General features: G+C 42.2%; 1 protein-coding gene across 1 annotated transcript in view; it reads left to right on the top strand.

Annotated features, from left to right (window-relative positions):
* Window positions 1-17,202, top strand: part of SYNJ2 (synaptojanin 2) — a 1,514,156-nt gene that overhangs the window by 1,177,117 nt on the left and 319,837 nt on the right. Inside the window, exon 17 of the mRNA XM_044063657.1 lies at window positions 438-596. Coding sequence (XP_043919592.1) covers window positions 438-596 — 159 coding nt within the window. The remainder of the gene's footprint in view (window positions 1-437; window positions 597-17,202) is intronic.

Here is a 17,202-nt window from a genome sequence, read left to right as displayed (position 1 = left end):
GACAAGAGAGGTGCAGTTAAAAAAAGATAGCAAACTTGTGTTTGATGTTTGCCAGCATTTTTATTTTTATATGGTATTGAACCTTTGTTTATTGGTCTGGTAATTGTGTAAGCTGATAATATTCAAAATGTGTTACATACACATGCCATTGTTACTATAAGATGTTTAATGTAGCAAAGTTTGTTCATTTAATTTAAATCTATTTCTTCACTATTGGAATTGCATTAATTTTCTCGATGACTTCATTTGTGGCAGTTCTCGATTTTCATCTATAATGAAAATGTTTTTTCACCTAAAAGGAAATTCCACATTTATTTTGCAAAATTACTTTTTATGTAAGATGCAACATTTTTACATACACTTTTTATTTCCGTTATCATTTTGCATGGTTTATTTATTTATTTGTTCATGCATTCATTCTTTCTTTCTTTTCACAGGAAAGGAATATCTTTTCCCATGACTATGTCTTCTGGTGTGGTGACTTTAATTATCGTATAGATCTTTCCTATGAGGAGGTCTTTCACTTCCTTAAGAGGCAAGATTGGAAATCTTTACTAGTGCATGACCAGTTACAGCAACAGAAAAGCTGTGGAAAGGTCTGTATCTCATAACGCTGTACATTTAGTTTTTCATGGGTTACGTTCTTTGATTTCATTGTTTTCTAGTGTGTCAAGTTTCAGTAGATGTAGCTATTTTACATTCTGGGAAGTGCACACTTTTGCCAGATTGTTGTAACTTTTTTTTCTTATAGCGTCATGTACCTGCATTTCTGGTCTTGGTTAAAATCCTTACCCAAGTTAAATTTAAAAAGAAAGTGATACCATGCCAAACTCACACACCTGTATTTACCTAATTATGAATTTATTTAGTTGGATAAGCAGGCTGTTGATATCTGCGCACAAGTAAGCCTTTACTCCCCCTTCTTGCTGCTACTTGAATTTATTTCCTGCGGTCTGTTTGGGACATTTTTTCCTGACACCATTATTTTTGTAGCCTTAAGTTATTAAGCTGCATATCCTGTTATCTGAAGTAGTTAACTTCATTTGATCATCAAACTGTGGGGTTCCGGATCTGATATGGAACTGAGCCGGCAACTTACCAAGCTAAAGATCTGAGTTCCAAGCTCCTCCCCCTTGCCCATACTGCACTGCAACCTCCTTCCAATCCTCAGATCTCATTTGCCGTGGCTTCGCCAACACGGGATTCTTGAGCTCCAAGCAGGTATAGTTAGGTTGTTTAGCAAACTTTCAATCTGTGTGGGTTGTGTGAGTGTTTAACTAGTTTATCCCTTTCCCCTTTTTATCCTTGGGTTTTGCATTCAAAAAAAAAGTAATAGTAGAGAAGGAAAGTTTTATAACTTTCACCCAGTGTAGGCCTCCCCTTCCCGCCCTTGGCTTGTGTGTGTGTGTGTGTGTGTGTGTGTGTGTGTGTGTGTGTGCGCGCGCGTGTTCTTGGCTAGTTAGCCTAGTTAGTATGTCGGAGACACAAAAGCTGATGCCCTCTTAAGTGCACAGAGTGTGGCCATATGCTGTCACCGGCTGATGGTCACACTCTGTGCATGGTTTGTCTAGGGGGTTCTCGTCTTACATCGGGCTGCAAGATATATGCAGCTTTCAACCCCTGGGCCCTGCGGGATCGCAGGACCAGGCTGATTCTGGCGGGTCTTTTGCCTTCAGAATCAACCACCTCTTCTGCAGCGTCCTCATCAGCCACGACTGTGGCTGTACAGGCTTCCGGCCCTCCTCCCTGCCCAGGACTTCCGCTCCCACTTCCAAACAGGGCAAGAGAGAGGCCAGGAAAGAGAAACACAAAGAAAAGGAGAGAGAGAGAAAGAGAGAAAAAGACCGGGAGAGGGGTCACAAGAGGCAAGCGGACTCTGATCCATCGCCCCCACCCCGCTAAAGTGATCTCTAGTCCAGAGAAAGTTGATAGGCCATCTTCCCCTCGTCTCTGTTCTCCACAATTCTCCATGTATATGGAGCCGGAGGAAGTGGCTCGGCCTGCTTTGAGGTCATCCTTGCATCAACCCTCCTGACCGGTGTTGGTGGCATCCTCAAGATCCACAAGGAGCCTCTCTGAAGCTGACAGGGACTGGATGATGAGAAGGTTCCTGCAAACTCAATTGCAGATGGGAGTGTTGCTGCCCCCCCCCCCCAGCCAGAGCGGAGAGTTCGGCTCTGACATTTGCCCAGATAGCTCCTTCTCTGATCCACCCTCGGGTTTCGGAGTCCATGGATCCGAGGAGCCCCAGAGTCAGGGGGTTGACGCTGATGGTTCCTCCAACCTTGAAGCCGGCCATGCCCTCAAGTCTGTCAGAGCCACTGTCAGATCCGAGCTCTCGAAGCCAAGATCTGGGCGTTGGATCCAAGGTGATGAGTGTGTCATTGGCCCCATTGTGTTGGGGCATACCATCCCCCTTGGTCAGGCTGTTCCGGCCTCGGCTCCGATTCCCCTCATCGGATCCATGGGGCACGGCTACCCGCCCAACCAGTTTCAGGGAAGCCGGTTCCCCTTCGGCTTTCGATGTTGTGGAGAGGGTTCTCTCTGGAGGATCGAGACCCTTCACTCTTTCCTTGGAGTCCGCCCCTGCTCCCTCACAACTGAGTTTTTCTTCCATCATCCAGTCCTCCCAGGGACAGTGTGTGTCCGATACGCCCCAGACATTTCCCCTTGAGGAATATGAGACTGTTTGTGAACCCTCCCCTGAGACCCCCCCCAAGGAGGCCCCTTGCAAATGCCAGTGCAAGAGCAGGCACATGGACTCACCCTGAGTCCCTCACTGAGGATACTGACTTGGAGGAAGGGGAAGGTTCCCCCAAATCACCAAAGGGGAGGCTAGTCCACCCAAAAACCTTCATCAGATGAGTCGGTATTTCTGGAGGCATTCGACGCAGGCCCATCTAACTCTTGGGTGCCCCCCCCCCCCGGCTGACCCTCTGGTGGACCTCATTACCACCAGAGCTTAGAAAGAACCAAACACTGTAGAGCCAATACCCACATGGCCAGACAAAGTATTGAGCCCTCCTTCTGACAAGCCCACTTGGAGTAAGGGCTCCCCAGTTGATGCCATGATGGCGGCAGCCACCAAAAAGGAAATGGCCCAGGAAAGTTCCTCGGTCCATCCTCTGGACAAGGAGTCTAGGGCGATGGATCGTCTTGGAAAGTGGATGTTTGCTTCAGCTACCTTTGCTATAAGGGTGCTGAATTACATGGCTGATGTAATTAGACTTCAGCGTGACCTTGTTAATGAGTACGCAGAGTCTCCCCCGGAGTCCATTTCGGCTGAGGATAAACGGACATTCTTGGCTTGTATGGCCACTCTCAAGTCTGTTTCAAATACATCTATGCTTCTACTCTCTCATGCCACCAAGGGAGTTGCTAGGGCAGCCTGGTCAGGTATTACCATGAGGCGTCATGCATTGCAAGGTTTGCGATTTTTCAGAACCCTTCAAGGTGTCCTTCACAAATGCCCTTTTTGACGGTTCGACCCTGTTCGGGAAGACTGTCCGAGATATGCTAGTCCAGAGCGAGAAGGACGGGAAAATGCTGTCAGACGTCTGGATCCGCTTCTCCAACCCTTAAAGGTCCTTCTCCAGGAACCAGCGAGTGCAGAAGAAGTTGTAGTTCTGGAAGTCTCAGCAGTCACGGAACGCTCAGGACTCCTCCTCCCCTAGAGGCAGAGGTGGACAAGGTGGATGCCAGCCCAGAGGCAGAGGGGGACCGAAGAACTTAGGGTCATGGGAACCCTTTTCTAACTGAACTGTGCAGCAGCCCTGAGGGGTTGCCCAACTGCTCCTCTCTGGAGACAGTCGGGGGCATTTTTCGAGGCACTTAGCCCAGTGGGAGTCCATCACATCAGATCGCTGGGTGCTTCGAATAATAACCAGAGGATATTCTTTTCCCTTCATAAATAGTCCCCTATCCACAAGGCACCTCCCGGACAGCCCAACTGCTCAAAGGGAGGCGGCAGCTTGTAAATTAAAAAGCTGCTAAGCAAAAGAGCAATCCAACTAGTGCCCCCAGACCAGTCTGGATCAGGCATTTATTCCAGGTTCTTTTTGGTACCAAAAAAGACGGGGGATTTAAGGCCGATCCTCGACCTATCCACAATGAACCTGTCCATTGCCAAGGAGAAGTTCCAGATGGTCACTTTACAGTCCATCCTGCCATTCTTGCAGGAGGAAGACTGGATGTGCTCGACAGACCTCAAGGATGCATACTACCATATTCTGATGGACAGGTGATCCAGGAGGTTCCTCTGCTTTCAGCTAGGAGCCAATCACTACCAGTTCAGGGTCCTACCCTTTGGTCTCACCACAGCCCCCAGGGTGTTTACCAAGGTCATGGCAGTTGTAGCGGCCCACCTGAGGCTTCAGGGCATTCAGGTCTTCCCATACCTGGACGACTGGCTTCTCACTGCCCCCACCAGGCATCAACTTGTTCTAGTCAGAAACTCCTTTCTTCTGTTGTCGAATTGGCTGGGTATCACAGTAAACCTCAAGAAGTCTTCTCTCCAACCTGTTCAAATTCTAGACTTCATAGGGGCAAGAATAGATTCTCTTCAGGCAAGGATATTTTTGACCCCAGACAGACTTTGGAGCCTGACCCTTCATGTCTTGGCACTTCTTCAGACTCTTGCACCCCCAGCGGAGTTAGTCCTGAGAACCCTAGGGTCCATGGCAGCAGCTATAAATATGGTTCCTTGTGCACGTCTGTATATGAGAGTGTTACAGTGGATGTTACAAGTTCGGTGGTCTCTACTATATCAGTCTCTAGACTTTCTGATTCCTCTAAGCAAAGTGTGCAAAGCTTCTCTCGTGGTGGCTTCAATCCCAGGACCTGCGAGAAAGACGCCACTTTGTTACACCTCCGCCCCAAGCCACAGTGACCACAGACGCTTACCACTTAGGATGGGGGTGTTCGGGCAGGACTGTCCAAGGCACGTGGACCCCAAGCAAGACTGTTCTGCATATCAATGTTCTAGAGATGAGAGCAGTCCTCTTAGCATTGCAGGTCCTTCATACCTCTCTTCCTCTGGGAACTATTGCGATCTAGTCGGACAATATGTCAAGTGGTCTGGTACATCAACAAATGGCGTGAACCATGTCCTATCCACTTTGTCGTGTGGCCATGAGAGTGTGGGAATGGGCGATCTCCACTAATCGTTTTCTGATAGCAACGCATATCCTGGGTCGGTCCAACATTTGGTCGGTCCAACATTTTGGCAGACAAATTGAGCAGGACTATCCTTTTGCCTTACGAGTGGTCTCTGAACCGTTATGTAGCGGAACAGATCTTCCTCAGGTGGGGTCAGCCTTGCTGCGATCTCTTCACATCGCCGTCCAACACGAAGTGCAGTGAGTTTTTTGCTCTGATTCCCCCGATGGGGGAAGTCCCCAGAGGGGCTCTTGTCCATGCATGGCTACCTGGTCTTCTTTATGCATATCCCCCGCTTCCTCTCATGACTAAATTCTTACAGAAAGCTCGTTGGTTGGGGAGCAGGGTTATCCTCATAGCCCCATTCTGGCCTCGTCAAGTTTGGTCCCCTTGTCTACGGTCTCATCTTCTAGCTCCTCCCTGGATTTTGGATCCCATTCCTGATCTCATTCATCATCCCTCAGGAATTCCTCCCCCGAATCTGGACAGCTTCAAGCTCACAGCTTGATTGCTCCAGTTGTTAGACTTTTTGTCTCATATTTTCCAGCAAAGGACCAGCTCCTCCACAGTGAAAGTCCAGCTGGCGGCTATATCCCTTTTTCATGTAGGAGAAAATTCAGGTTCTCTAACTGCTGCCAGAATTTGCAAGACCTTTATTAAAGGTACTTTTCTACTGAGACCTCCTATCAAAAATCCTTCCCCTCCGTTGGGATTTGGTATTGGTTATTCAGGCCTTAGTTGCGCCCCCATTCGAGCCCGCAGCATCAGTTGACTTGAACTTCTTGTGAAAGACAGCCTTCCTGGTAGCTATCACTTCAGCCAGGAGAGTGTCAGAGCTTCAAGCCCTATGTATGAAACCCCCATACCTAGTTTTTCATAAGGATAGGGCGTTTCTCAGGACTAACCCGTCTTTTCTTTCTAAAGTTGCTTCAGAGTCAAACATTAATCAGACTATTCATTTGCCTGTATTTTTCCCTAATTTTCAAAATAAAGGGGAATACAAACTTCATTTGCTGGATGTTCACAGACAGTTACGTTTTTACTTACATAGGTCCAGACTTTTCCGTAAATCTGACCAGATTTTTGTTTCCTTTGCTAAACCCTTTTTAGGGAAACCAGTTTCAAAGGTGACTCTTGCTAAATGGATTTCGCTTTGTATTTTACAAGCTTATAAAGAACTTGGATTACCAGAACCAGAGGGGGTTTATGCTCATTCTACCCATTCTATGGCTGCTTCTCCGGCATTCTGGTCTAGAGTTTCCCTGGATGACATTTGTTCAGCAGCTACCTGGGCTTCCTCTCACACTTTTATTACTCATTATAAGCTGGATATGGTGTCTAGAGGAAGGGCTTCATTTGGCTCTGCAGTGCTCTGGAATATCCTTCCTTAAGGGCCTCCCAAGATTTTTGGTAGCTGGAGACTCTGTCCCACAGGTTGATGATCAAATGAAGTTAACTTCTTCAGATAAAGAAGTTATGTACTCACCATAACGTTCCATCTGAGTAGTTAGACTTTATTTGTCAGCAACCTTCCCTCTCTCATTCCCCTGGACCTGGGTGGTTTATTTCTCTGTTTGGGCTCGATGTTCTGCGTCTGACGAGCCTGGTGTATGTGTTCGGGTCAGGTTTTTGGTATCTTAGGTTGTTTGTCAAGCAATGGGTGGCAAACTCGATCTGAGGATTGGAAGGAGGTTGCAGTGTGGTATGGGTAAGGGGAGGAGCTTGGAGCTCAGATCTTTGGCTTGGTAAGCTGCCGGATCAGATCCGTATCGGATCCAGAACCCCACAGGTTGCTGACAAATGAAGTCTAACTACTCAGATGGAACGTTATGGTGAGTACATAATTTCTTTTTCTCCTTGATGTTTTAATCACTAAAACTCATTTTTACATTGTGGTTATTGGAATTTGGTCCTTGTTCTTGTCTGGTCTTGTAAAACTGACCACTGTATCACAAGGAAAATAAAATAACTTGGAGATGCAGCATAGGGAAAAAGCTGGTGTTTGTAGGTTTATATGTATGGGAGGACCGATACTGTTTGACTGATGAGTTAGTCGACAGCCTTTCTGCTGATTTACTTTGGTCAATAAGAAAGGTATTGACTCTTATGCAAGACTGCTATAGTAGTGGGGTTGTGGAGTATGTTCTTTTTCACATTATTGTGTGATCTCTGAGTTAGTATATTTAATTAACGAGGTGCATAGCCTTCCACATTATTCTTTTATTTGCATGCTCTGAGGTTAGTGACTTGGAGCATGATGTGTGTTTGACTTTTTGTTGGTCAGTGTACTGAAGTAGTGATTATCTTCAGTATACCCATGTATGTGTGTGTTGTGTGCAGTGTGTTTTAACTGATCACGATGGTAAGACCAGAGCTGTACAACAGCACGTCATCATAGAAGACCCAAGAGCTTTAGTCAGGTTAGGTAACTTGCTCAAATTCGCATACTCTCTTAAGAAATTGGTGAACTCCAGTCACAGATCTACTATATCTGTAATCTTTTGTGTTTTGTAATGCTGCCAGACTCCTAGCTTACTCATACTCACTCAAAGGATCTCATTTACTTTTGTAAGAGATTTGTTTTAGAGTTTAGGTCAGGGTGCATTTTTTAGTGGATGAATGAGCAGCCTAGACAAGGCCAGTCTTTCATCTCGGTGATAGGAAGTCAGAATTATGTTGGATAACTGCGACATGTCTGTGCAACTGCACTCATTGGGAAGTGTGGCTTTGAATTTATGTGGAAAAAGGTTCTGTTAACTGCAGCCATTGCTGATTTAATTAAAATGGGACTCCTAAAAAAGTGTTTAGCTACCTCTGAAATGGGTAATTTAGCCCTTTCAAAGCATAGAGAGAAACTTTTGAATTAGGTAAGACAGTAAAGGAAGTAAGGTTTCTTACATACTAGAAGTATAGTTTGTATACACAGGAATGCCTCTCTACAGCTATTAACTGTTGTCCTTCTGACAATCCTTTATGTGCCTACCCTCCCAATTTTCTACCAATGAAGTACTGCTTCCTCAGGAATGTCTCTTTCCTGTTGACTGTTCTTGTTTTAGCACATCCCTTGTGATCTTGTCTCTGTGTCAGGTAAGTGTCTCTCTCCCCTCCCCTTACTTCATTCTTGTGAAGCTGCTCTAACTCCCGTCTTAGAGCTAGTCTAACTCCATGGTAGTTATTCCAGGCTAATCCTGCTCCTAGCTGTCAATACTTAAGAATTCTAGACATCTTCCCCAACTTCTTTCTTCTCCATGCACGAGTTCTGAAACTAGCTTACACACATCTGCTTCCACCTTTTCGTTAGTGTTTTTTGCTAATAAAAGTATGATACAAATTATTTTGTGCATTTGTGGTACTGATTTTAGCAGTCCTATTAAATAAGCCTGCTTCGTTGCTACCCATTCCTTCTTAATTACTCATGTTATAAGTGTCTGTGGCTCCTCTCTGAATTTTCCGCTTGTTAAATATATGCAACCAAGTACCCCTTTGCCCCTCTTGACATCTACATGTTTCCCTTCACCTGGAAACAATCAGAATGCCGACTAGCCTGTAAAGTGTGTAAAAGTAGGTATACCAGCTCTTCCATGTGAATATCTAAAACATTCTGGTTTTTGTTGCATATTTTGAGAACTGGTTTAGCCTCATACCTCTGTATGCCACTCCTGTAATATTTTACTCATGTTTCCTTTTTTGGTGTTTCCTAACCTTTTCTAAGCTTTGTTAACTAATGCCCCCCCCCCCCAATCTTCTCTGTCTCTCAGTCTCGATTATTGCTTCCCCTATCTCTAGGACTTGTGTTTCTTCTGCTTCAATCCATTTTAGACTTGTCAAAGTCTGCTTCACCCTAACGAACTTCCATTTCAAATTATCCTCCAGCCCGTACTATTCTTTCAGCTTATCACCACCATTGACTGTGTTTTCTACAATTAGTTGTGAGCAGTATTTTGTTACCCTCTGCTGTCTTCACCATCTTCAGGATACTGTTGATATTCCCTATCATTGTAGGATTCCCCTGTAGGGCACACTTCCCTCCTGCACTACTTCAACTCATCCCCCTCAAATACCTTAAGTAATAACGTCTGAGCTTCCTGTACCAAATTACTAGTTAAGCTTCATCTTGGGTATCACAATAAAAGACTAGACCAAAAAACAATCGCAAACCAAAGAAAAAACAAAAAATAGCGAATACAAACTGGAGCAAAAAACAAAGAAACCCAAATTTAATATGAGCGCTTTCGGAAAAGACGGTGCTTCTCCTTCATCAGATACATAGAAAACTAGACTTTCACGTGCTTTTATAATAGAGCGTCATCTCAATTAATTAATTTAAACAATCATATGATTCATTCATTAAAAGAGGAATATACATTAAAAGTGACTAATAAAACGCATATCATAAATAATTATCAGAGTTTCATAAAACTATTATACTAAACCAAACATAAAAAAATTATAAAGAAATTATAAAAATGTATGCAACTAAGAAAAATTGTACACAACTATAAAAAGCTAAAAGGTAATAGAAAATGTTCGAAAAAGGAGGAAATACACCTTGGTATTTTGTATTGCTGTTAGGGCTTCAAAATTTATAACAATAAACTATGCAATCACTACCTCTTCAAGGCTAAAAATTTAAGAAAACATTTGACTGAAATATATTCATTAAGGCCTGGGAGTACATATGCTGCAGTCCTAATTTGCCAGTATAGCTCTTCCATTTCTAATTTGATCTGCCATGGGCCACCTCTTTCGTCCTGTACTACTTGTTTGAGTATAGTAAATTTAAAATGATGGTCCGGGCAATCATGTATGTGCCTAGCTAATGCATTAGTCATATCCTTCCTACTAATAGCATATTGGTGTTCATAAATACGTTGCTTTATCTTTCTTTCTGTCTTACCAATATAAAAAGCGGAACTTTCCTGGCAACAAGCAGAGTAGAAAACTCCTTTAGCGTTACAAGTGTATCTACTCTAAACCTTATAATATTTGTCCCTAATTTTAAACTGGTAGGCTGTGTTTAAATGTTTTTTGCTCCAGTTTGTATTCGCTATTTTTTGTTTTTAAGTTATTATTTTTGTAATTAAGATATTGTCTACAAACATGTTTACGTACCATATGGATTTACCCAGGTGCATCCTTTTATATGTAGATTGTCTCAATCTAATTGTCAGGAGCTCAGTATACAGTGCAAACAATAGGGGGGATAAGGGGGCACCCCTGTCCAACTAAAAATCCTGTGACAACCTAGCTCTTACCTTCACTTTTGGACTAGTATTTAGATACAACTTACTAATCATTCCTGTTATATTTTGGGGAGCCCCAGCTATTCATTATTTCAAATAGGCATTTAAATTTTACCGTCAAATGTTTTTTTTCAACATCTAAGAATAGTATCTCCAACCTTTGCTGAGTTTTGTGGGCTTTATGCAGGATCATCATCATTTGCAATAGGTTGCCCCCCCCCCCCCACACACACACACAGACACACACAAACACACACATAAGGCCACACTGGTTTCATTATATAATTCCTTGCTAAACAGATCATTTTCTTTTTGCTCTAATGGCTTTGAAGGTTTTGTAATTGTGGTCAAGTATTGATATTGGTCTGTGGGGTGGTAAGTTAGCATCCTTTCCCTCGTTATGCATCACCTTGAAGATTGCGTCTTTCCATGACTTGGGTGGTGAGCCACCATTCATCACCCTTGTTGCATTTGTGTTGATACACAAATAAATGAGCCTTCGTGGGTTCTGTTTAAGTAGCTTTATTCTATACAAGCGCATCACTATAGAGGTTTACTGACTATGACTTAAGTAACTTATATACAAACTAACAACTGCGATCATACATGCTCACTCTGGCTGCTTCTACAAAATGGCACTAGAGACTGCACGTGTCTGGAATTTATACATGTACACACAGCCTCACATACTTCTTAAAGATGTAGCACACACATGTTAGACGCTGATCTACTTCCTTCCTCTTTGAGAAATAGATCATGCAATTTGTCATGCGATTATTCAGCATGCAGAAATCACAGGTAATCTATAGATATGCATTATGCAATACTAAGTACACACACATATATATATATATATATATATATATATATATATATATATATATATATATACAATCAAGTTCACGTTGCTGCGTATTTCACACTAGGCTTAGAAACTCATCCATATAGTGTGACATAAAACTGGGAATTAGATGTAGCAACTGGGACAGTCTCTGGAGCAGAATCAGACTTTTGAACACATTCTATTTTAGAAACAATGCCTGAATCAGTCACTGATTAAGAGTTTGCATCACACATGCAAAATGACACCAGGGATTACACGTGTCTGGAATTTACACGTGCACGCACAGCCTTGCATGCTTAAAGATTTAGCACACACACATGTTACACTCTGATCTAACACCTTGTTAAACTAAATTTCACAAATCAGTTTTGCTTGCTGTTTAACCACTGACCATACATCCATCAGGGCCTGGTGGCGTCCATTTTGCCATTTTTCTCCAACACGTCTTCTATTTCTTCTCTTGTTACCATCTTAATAAGCTTCTTAGAATCTTCTGCAGAACTGTGTCACCATGCCAATTATCCTCCTACTCACTGCCTTCCCTCCTGATCTGCCTCCTCTGCATAGTAATTCCTAAACTTATCCAAAATTTCTGGTAGTGTGCTGACTTCTTTCCCAGGTTAGCTGCTTTTATTCAGTGCACCCCGAATTCCGTCTCCCAGTCTTAGTCTGTCATTGTTTTCATAGCCTTGGGTATGTTTGTTCTGTTTTGACTAGTCTGAACTGTATTCTCTGTCCAATTCCTCCTGTAAGACTTTTTTGATTTTCCTTATTCTTTCCTGGCTTCTATGGCTGCCTCAATATCCTTATTCTGTTGTTCTTCTACCTCTCTCAGCAGAGTTTGCCTGTGCTCTTTATTTTGTTTCTTCTTTAATATAATGTTCCATCTTCGTTATTTCTGTTTTACCTCTGTTCCATTCTACTATTTTACTCATTGCCACTACTTGCAATAGCTCCTCTAGCTGCTCCCTTTCCTTGGAATCTCCATCAGATATCCTGTCAACCTCCAGTCTCTGTGCAGTTCTGTTTAGTTGTATTTTATATTTCCAAAAGTGCATGATCTGAAAGTAAAATCATCAACATACAGTCTTCTCACTCCTTGCTCACATTCTCAGTTGATACAGCCCGTCAGTTTGAAACCAGTTATAAAATTGTGGGGAATAATAGGTAAAACCCTGTTCAGTCCCCACATTTGTCCCACACCTCCAAACATCCACTCACCCCCCTGAGTAAGCTTAGCTCACAAAAAATTGCCTTCCTTCGCTATCCTCTTTTCTTTGGTTCTCCCCACTCACATCAGTTTTTTAGTTATAATATTCCAGTCACCCATAACTATAGACATTCCTTCCTGTATGGATACAACCCTAGCCAAGAGTGTCCTGATCACTTTTATAGCCACCTTGCAAGGGACATACACCCCCTCCCCCCACTACCAATGTAGCCTTCATTCCTGATAACCAACCTTTGGCCCCACCAGACATATTTTATCATCTGTATGTCTGTCCTGTACTTGTATATGCAATGATTTCTTGGACAAAAGAGATGTTCCTCCTCCTCTCCCTCTTCTATGTCCCTGCCATACCACTTCTGCTAATATTTTGTCCCCAGCTCTTCCTAGCTTCTGATGTTCTGCCAGCTCTGCTGTATCTGAGCCTGTCCTTCTCAGATTCGATAGTACTTGTTCTCTTTTTACATTCCTGCTGCCCAGCCCTGGTATTTGTTCTTTAACTCTTTCAGCCATATACTTCTGCTCTCCCCTCTCACGTCGTCCTCTGTTCTGACTTTTTCTTGGTTACCTCAAGCTGCTAATAGTAGCACTTCATGTCTTCCCAATTCCTTCCTCTTATGTTTCCTTAATTTTCAGCTGTGATTTTGTAATCTGTTTTACTTTTTCACCCTTCGTGAACATTTAACTTTCTTCTAGGATTTTATAACTATCTCCTTCCCGTGTGCCCCTCCATTATGTACAATTTGTTATACTCTACTTTAAAGGATGGAGATACTCCATCTCCTCTGATGCTTCCAAAGTGCCCCCCTTTGGCCATCAATAGAGTCACTGCCTTCCACACGGACGGTCCGCTCCTAACTCAGGTCCCCTCTGTAGCTCTTCTTGACATACTCCTTGTTTTGCTTTGCCTTACATCTTCCCCTTTCTGTTTCACTTTTGTGGTCTGTTTGATCCACCTATTTATTTAAAATGTTAAACTCAATTCTACTCTGTTCTTCACAGACCCCCCCCCCCCCCGTCTTTACCTGCTGCATTGCCAATGACTGATTTAATGGCAGTTGAGTTCTTAAATACTGTATCTCTTGCTTTCTTTCAACTGTCAGAATTACAGGATTTTCCCTTTAGGTTACAGGAAACTGTCATTCAAAGTACCATTAATAGCTTGTCTACTGGGTTTTCTTGTTATGTCTAGAACAGCATTCATCCATTTACTTACTGGGTTAGTTTAAGTTAAAGCATGCATTAGAGTAAACTACACATTGGCAGTTGCACAACATTTCCACCAGCATCAAATTATTTAATGCAATACAAACAGATCAATAATAAACATTTACAGAACATATTTTGAGTTAACACATACTTTGCAATCAGCTTCACTTAGCGACTGCTTGATGCAGTCCATTGCTACTGGATTCTATTCAACATTAAATAGAAAGCAACACTAGTAGAACTAATACTAAGCAATCATAGTATTTGTGCTGTTCCCTTTGTCATTCTATTGCAAATGGAAGATTGCCTTTATGCTCAGTAGTGCATTTAAGTTATCAGTGTGCTATTTACAAATTAAAGTGTAGATTACTCCCTAGCAATTTGTGCACAGATAATAATGCATTGTTTGCTCTGTCCTGTCTTGCATTTGTCTTTTTGCCCAATTTGCTTATCGGTCTTCAGCCAGTAGTGCCCATATATTAACTGGTTCCAGTCTCAACTCCTATTTAATGTTACCTCTGTTGGTCTCAGTCACCAAACTGAGCACTCAGCCCTTTGTGAGTGACCTGCCGTCATGATCCAAACAGTGTTATGTTTCATTTGTTTGCTAGTTTACTTCCAGGGCATGCACCACTGGAACCGTACACCCCTCCCTCCAGCATTTTCCACCAATCAGGATACTTCTGTTGAGAAGACTGGGTCAGTGAAGATGCACTTTTCCTCCATTTTTCAGTATTCTGCTTGGGTTCCGTACTTCATCCAGTACTCTGTCCTTGAGTGCAAAAGTTTGGAAGTAGACTAATACATGTCTTGGTCTACTGTGGTTTTCCCTCATGGATTACCAGCCCATTCTATGCCCTCTTTCTATTCCAGTCTCTGTTACCTGCAGTCCTAACTATTTCACTAATGCCTCTTTCACAGACTTCTCAGTCACCTCAGTCTGCTTTTTCTGGGACTTGGACTAGCCTTACATTTCCCTCCAATCTCAATCTTCTGTGCTTATCAGCTTAGATTCTACATAGTCCTTTCTCACTTCCGCTGCTTTCTCTCTGGTTCTCAGCTCTGAATTTTCCTCCAGTAATGATGTTACTGCTGTTGAATGTTCATTCAGGGCTATATCAACTTCCTCCCCCTTCTTCTCTAGCTCTGTGATGTGTTTTTTTATAGTTTGTTTCACATCTTTAATTTTCAGCCATATTGTGGTAAGCAGTGTTGCTTGTTCACCTCCTGCTTCAGATCATGTTGTACCATTTTGTCTCTTGCCCATGTCTGCGCATTGTTCACTTCTTTCTTTCAAAACTTGGATGTCTGTTCTAAGAGAACTCTTTATTACTTTTTTCAACATTCAAGCAGTTCACTCTTTCCTTTCTTCAATTTCTCACCATTCCAACCTTTAGTAAACACGGTGCCTTTTGTTTAATGCTCTATCTTTTCCTTTCGCAAGATCCAAGTCAGGCAGACATAAGGTACTCAAGGAGCACCGTACCAGAAGTTCTTGCTAGTAATTTCTTTTCACATGTTTAACAAATAAGTGTTGCTGATATCTATTAACAATATGCGTCTGCAGTATCAGCCCTGAGTGTCAAATCTTGGTGCATTAAAGGTTCTTCTCTGTACTTTATAATTTTTAAAAAGAGATTTAAATCATAAGAGAAGAGCTGTAGTAAAAAATAAAAAGAGGAGATGTGATAACTGAAATAAAGTTTCTAAAGTGTTTTATGTATATATATATATATATATATATATATATATATATATATATATATATATATATATATGGGTCTACTTTTAAATTTCCACATTTTAAAACATCAAATTTTTAATGGTAGAGACAATAAGATCGAAGTTTTGAAACTTTGAAATGTAAATAAAAAATAAAAACAAAAAAAATCTTTTTTTTATGTTTTTTCGGGGGTTGGACAAGCCCCGCTGCACCCCCCCACAACCCCTGCTAATTAAATATACCAACTCCAAGATCGCAGTACAGCAAGGAAAACACTAAATATACCGTTCTGCTCTGTGCAACAATCTCCATTTAAACAGTTCTTATGGTCTCAACCATAATAATTTCCAAGTTTTGAAACTTCAATATTTAGAAGTAGACCCATATATATATATATATATATATATATATATATATATATATATATATATATATATATATATATATATATACATATATATATATATATATATATATATATATGGGTCTACTTCAGAAGATCGACAGATCATTTGATCGAGATTCCTTTGGTCGACAGCTCATTTGGTCGACAACCAGTATTCAAGGCACTTAACAGGGATTTGCCCCCCCTCCCCAATGCTGTGTGACCCTGGAGTTGTTATATATAGTTAGGGGGGCACAGCCCCCCACATTGGGGGGGTGGGGAGGTGAAGACCCCCACCTATTTTCATTTAAAATGTGTAGCTTTTCTTGTATTTTTATGCTTTTGAATGAAAATAGGTGGGGGGCTTTGCCCCTCACAACCCCCTAACTATATGTAACAACTCCAGGGTCGCATAACATTGGGAAGGGGGGCAAATCCCTGTTAAGTGCCTTGAATACTGGTTGTCGACCAAATGAGCTGTGGACCAAATGAATGTCGATCAAATGGTCTGTCGATCATATGAAGTAGACCCATATATATATATATATATATATATATATATATATATATATATATATATATATTTCACTACTTCGAACCCCACTTCACGGAGTCCACTTGTTCGAAGTAGTGAAACTTCCAACATTGACTTTGGCAGTCACACTACAGCGCGGAATGGGAATATACCCTTTTCCCCACTGTAGTGCAATCTCGGAGTTGGTATATTTAAGTTGGCTTGCCCCCCTGCAAAAACATGTTTTTTGGGGGTAGCCCAGGGAACTAGACTTCAGCGAAAGTGCACTTTCGTTTAAGTGGACTTTCACTGAAGTGTAGGGTCTACTGCTCTATTTCGAAGAAGTGTATTTTCGGACACATGCGTGACTAGCATATGTCCGAATCACAAAACATCGAATGCACATAAACGAAAATGCTTAACATCGACAAGCGCTTCCGTGTATGTGTGCCTGTTTCATAGATCGGACTATAGTGCGGGCAAGGGAAAATTCCCTTTTCCCCATTGTAGTGCGATCTCGGAGTGAGAATAATAAAGTGGGGGGTGGGGGTGCAGGGGGGGGCGAAGCCTCCCTGCAGGAACGTAGATTTTTTTTTTAACTACATATACACGGAAGTGCATTTCAGTGTTAAGCGCTTTTGTGTATGTGTGTTCGATGTTTTGTGATTCGGACATACGCTAGTCAAGCATGTGTCCTAGACCCAGGTTGGATGATGTAGGGATAGTGAATCATGAAGTACAATGGATTAGCAAGGAGGAAGTAAGGATAGCTATGAAGAGAATGAAGAATGGAAAGGCTGTTGGCCCAGATGACATACCTGTGGAAGCATGGAGGTGTTTAGGTGAAATGGCAGTAGAGTTTTTAACCAGATTTTTTAATGAAATCTTAGAAAATGAGA

Source organism: Protopterus annectens, chromosome 1.part0 (assembly GCF_019279795.1).
Source record: "Protopterus annectens isolate FY-2018-M chromosome 1.part0, PAN1.0, whole genome shotgun sequence".
NCBI classification, from domain to species: Eukaryota; Metazoa; Chordata; order Ceratodontiformes; family Protopteridae; genus Protopterus; species Protopterus annectens.
Note: the sequence above shows the minus strand (reverse complement) of the source record. Positions and strands in the feature narration are given on the sequence as shown.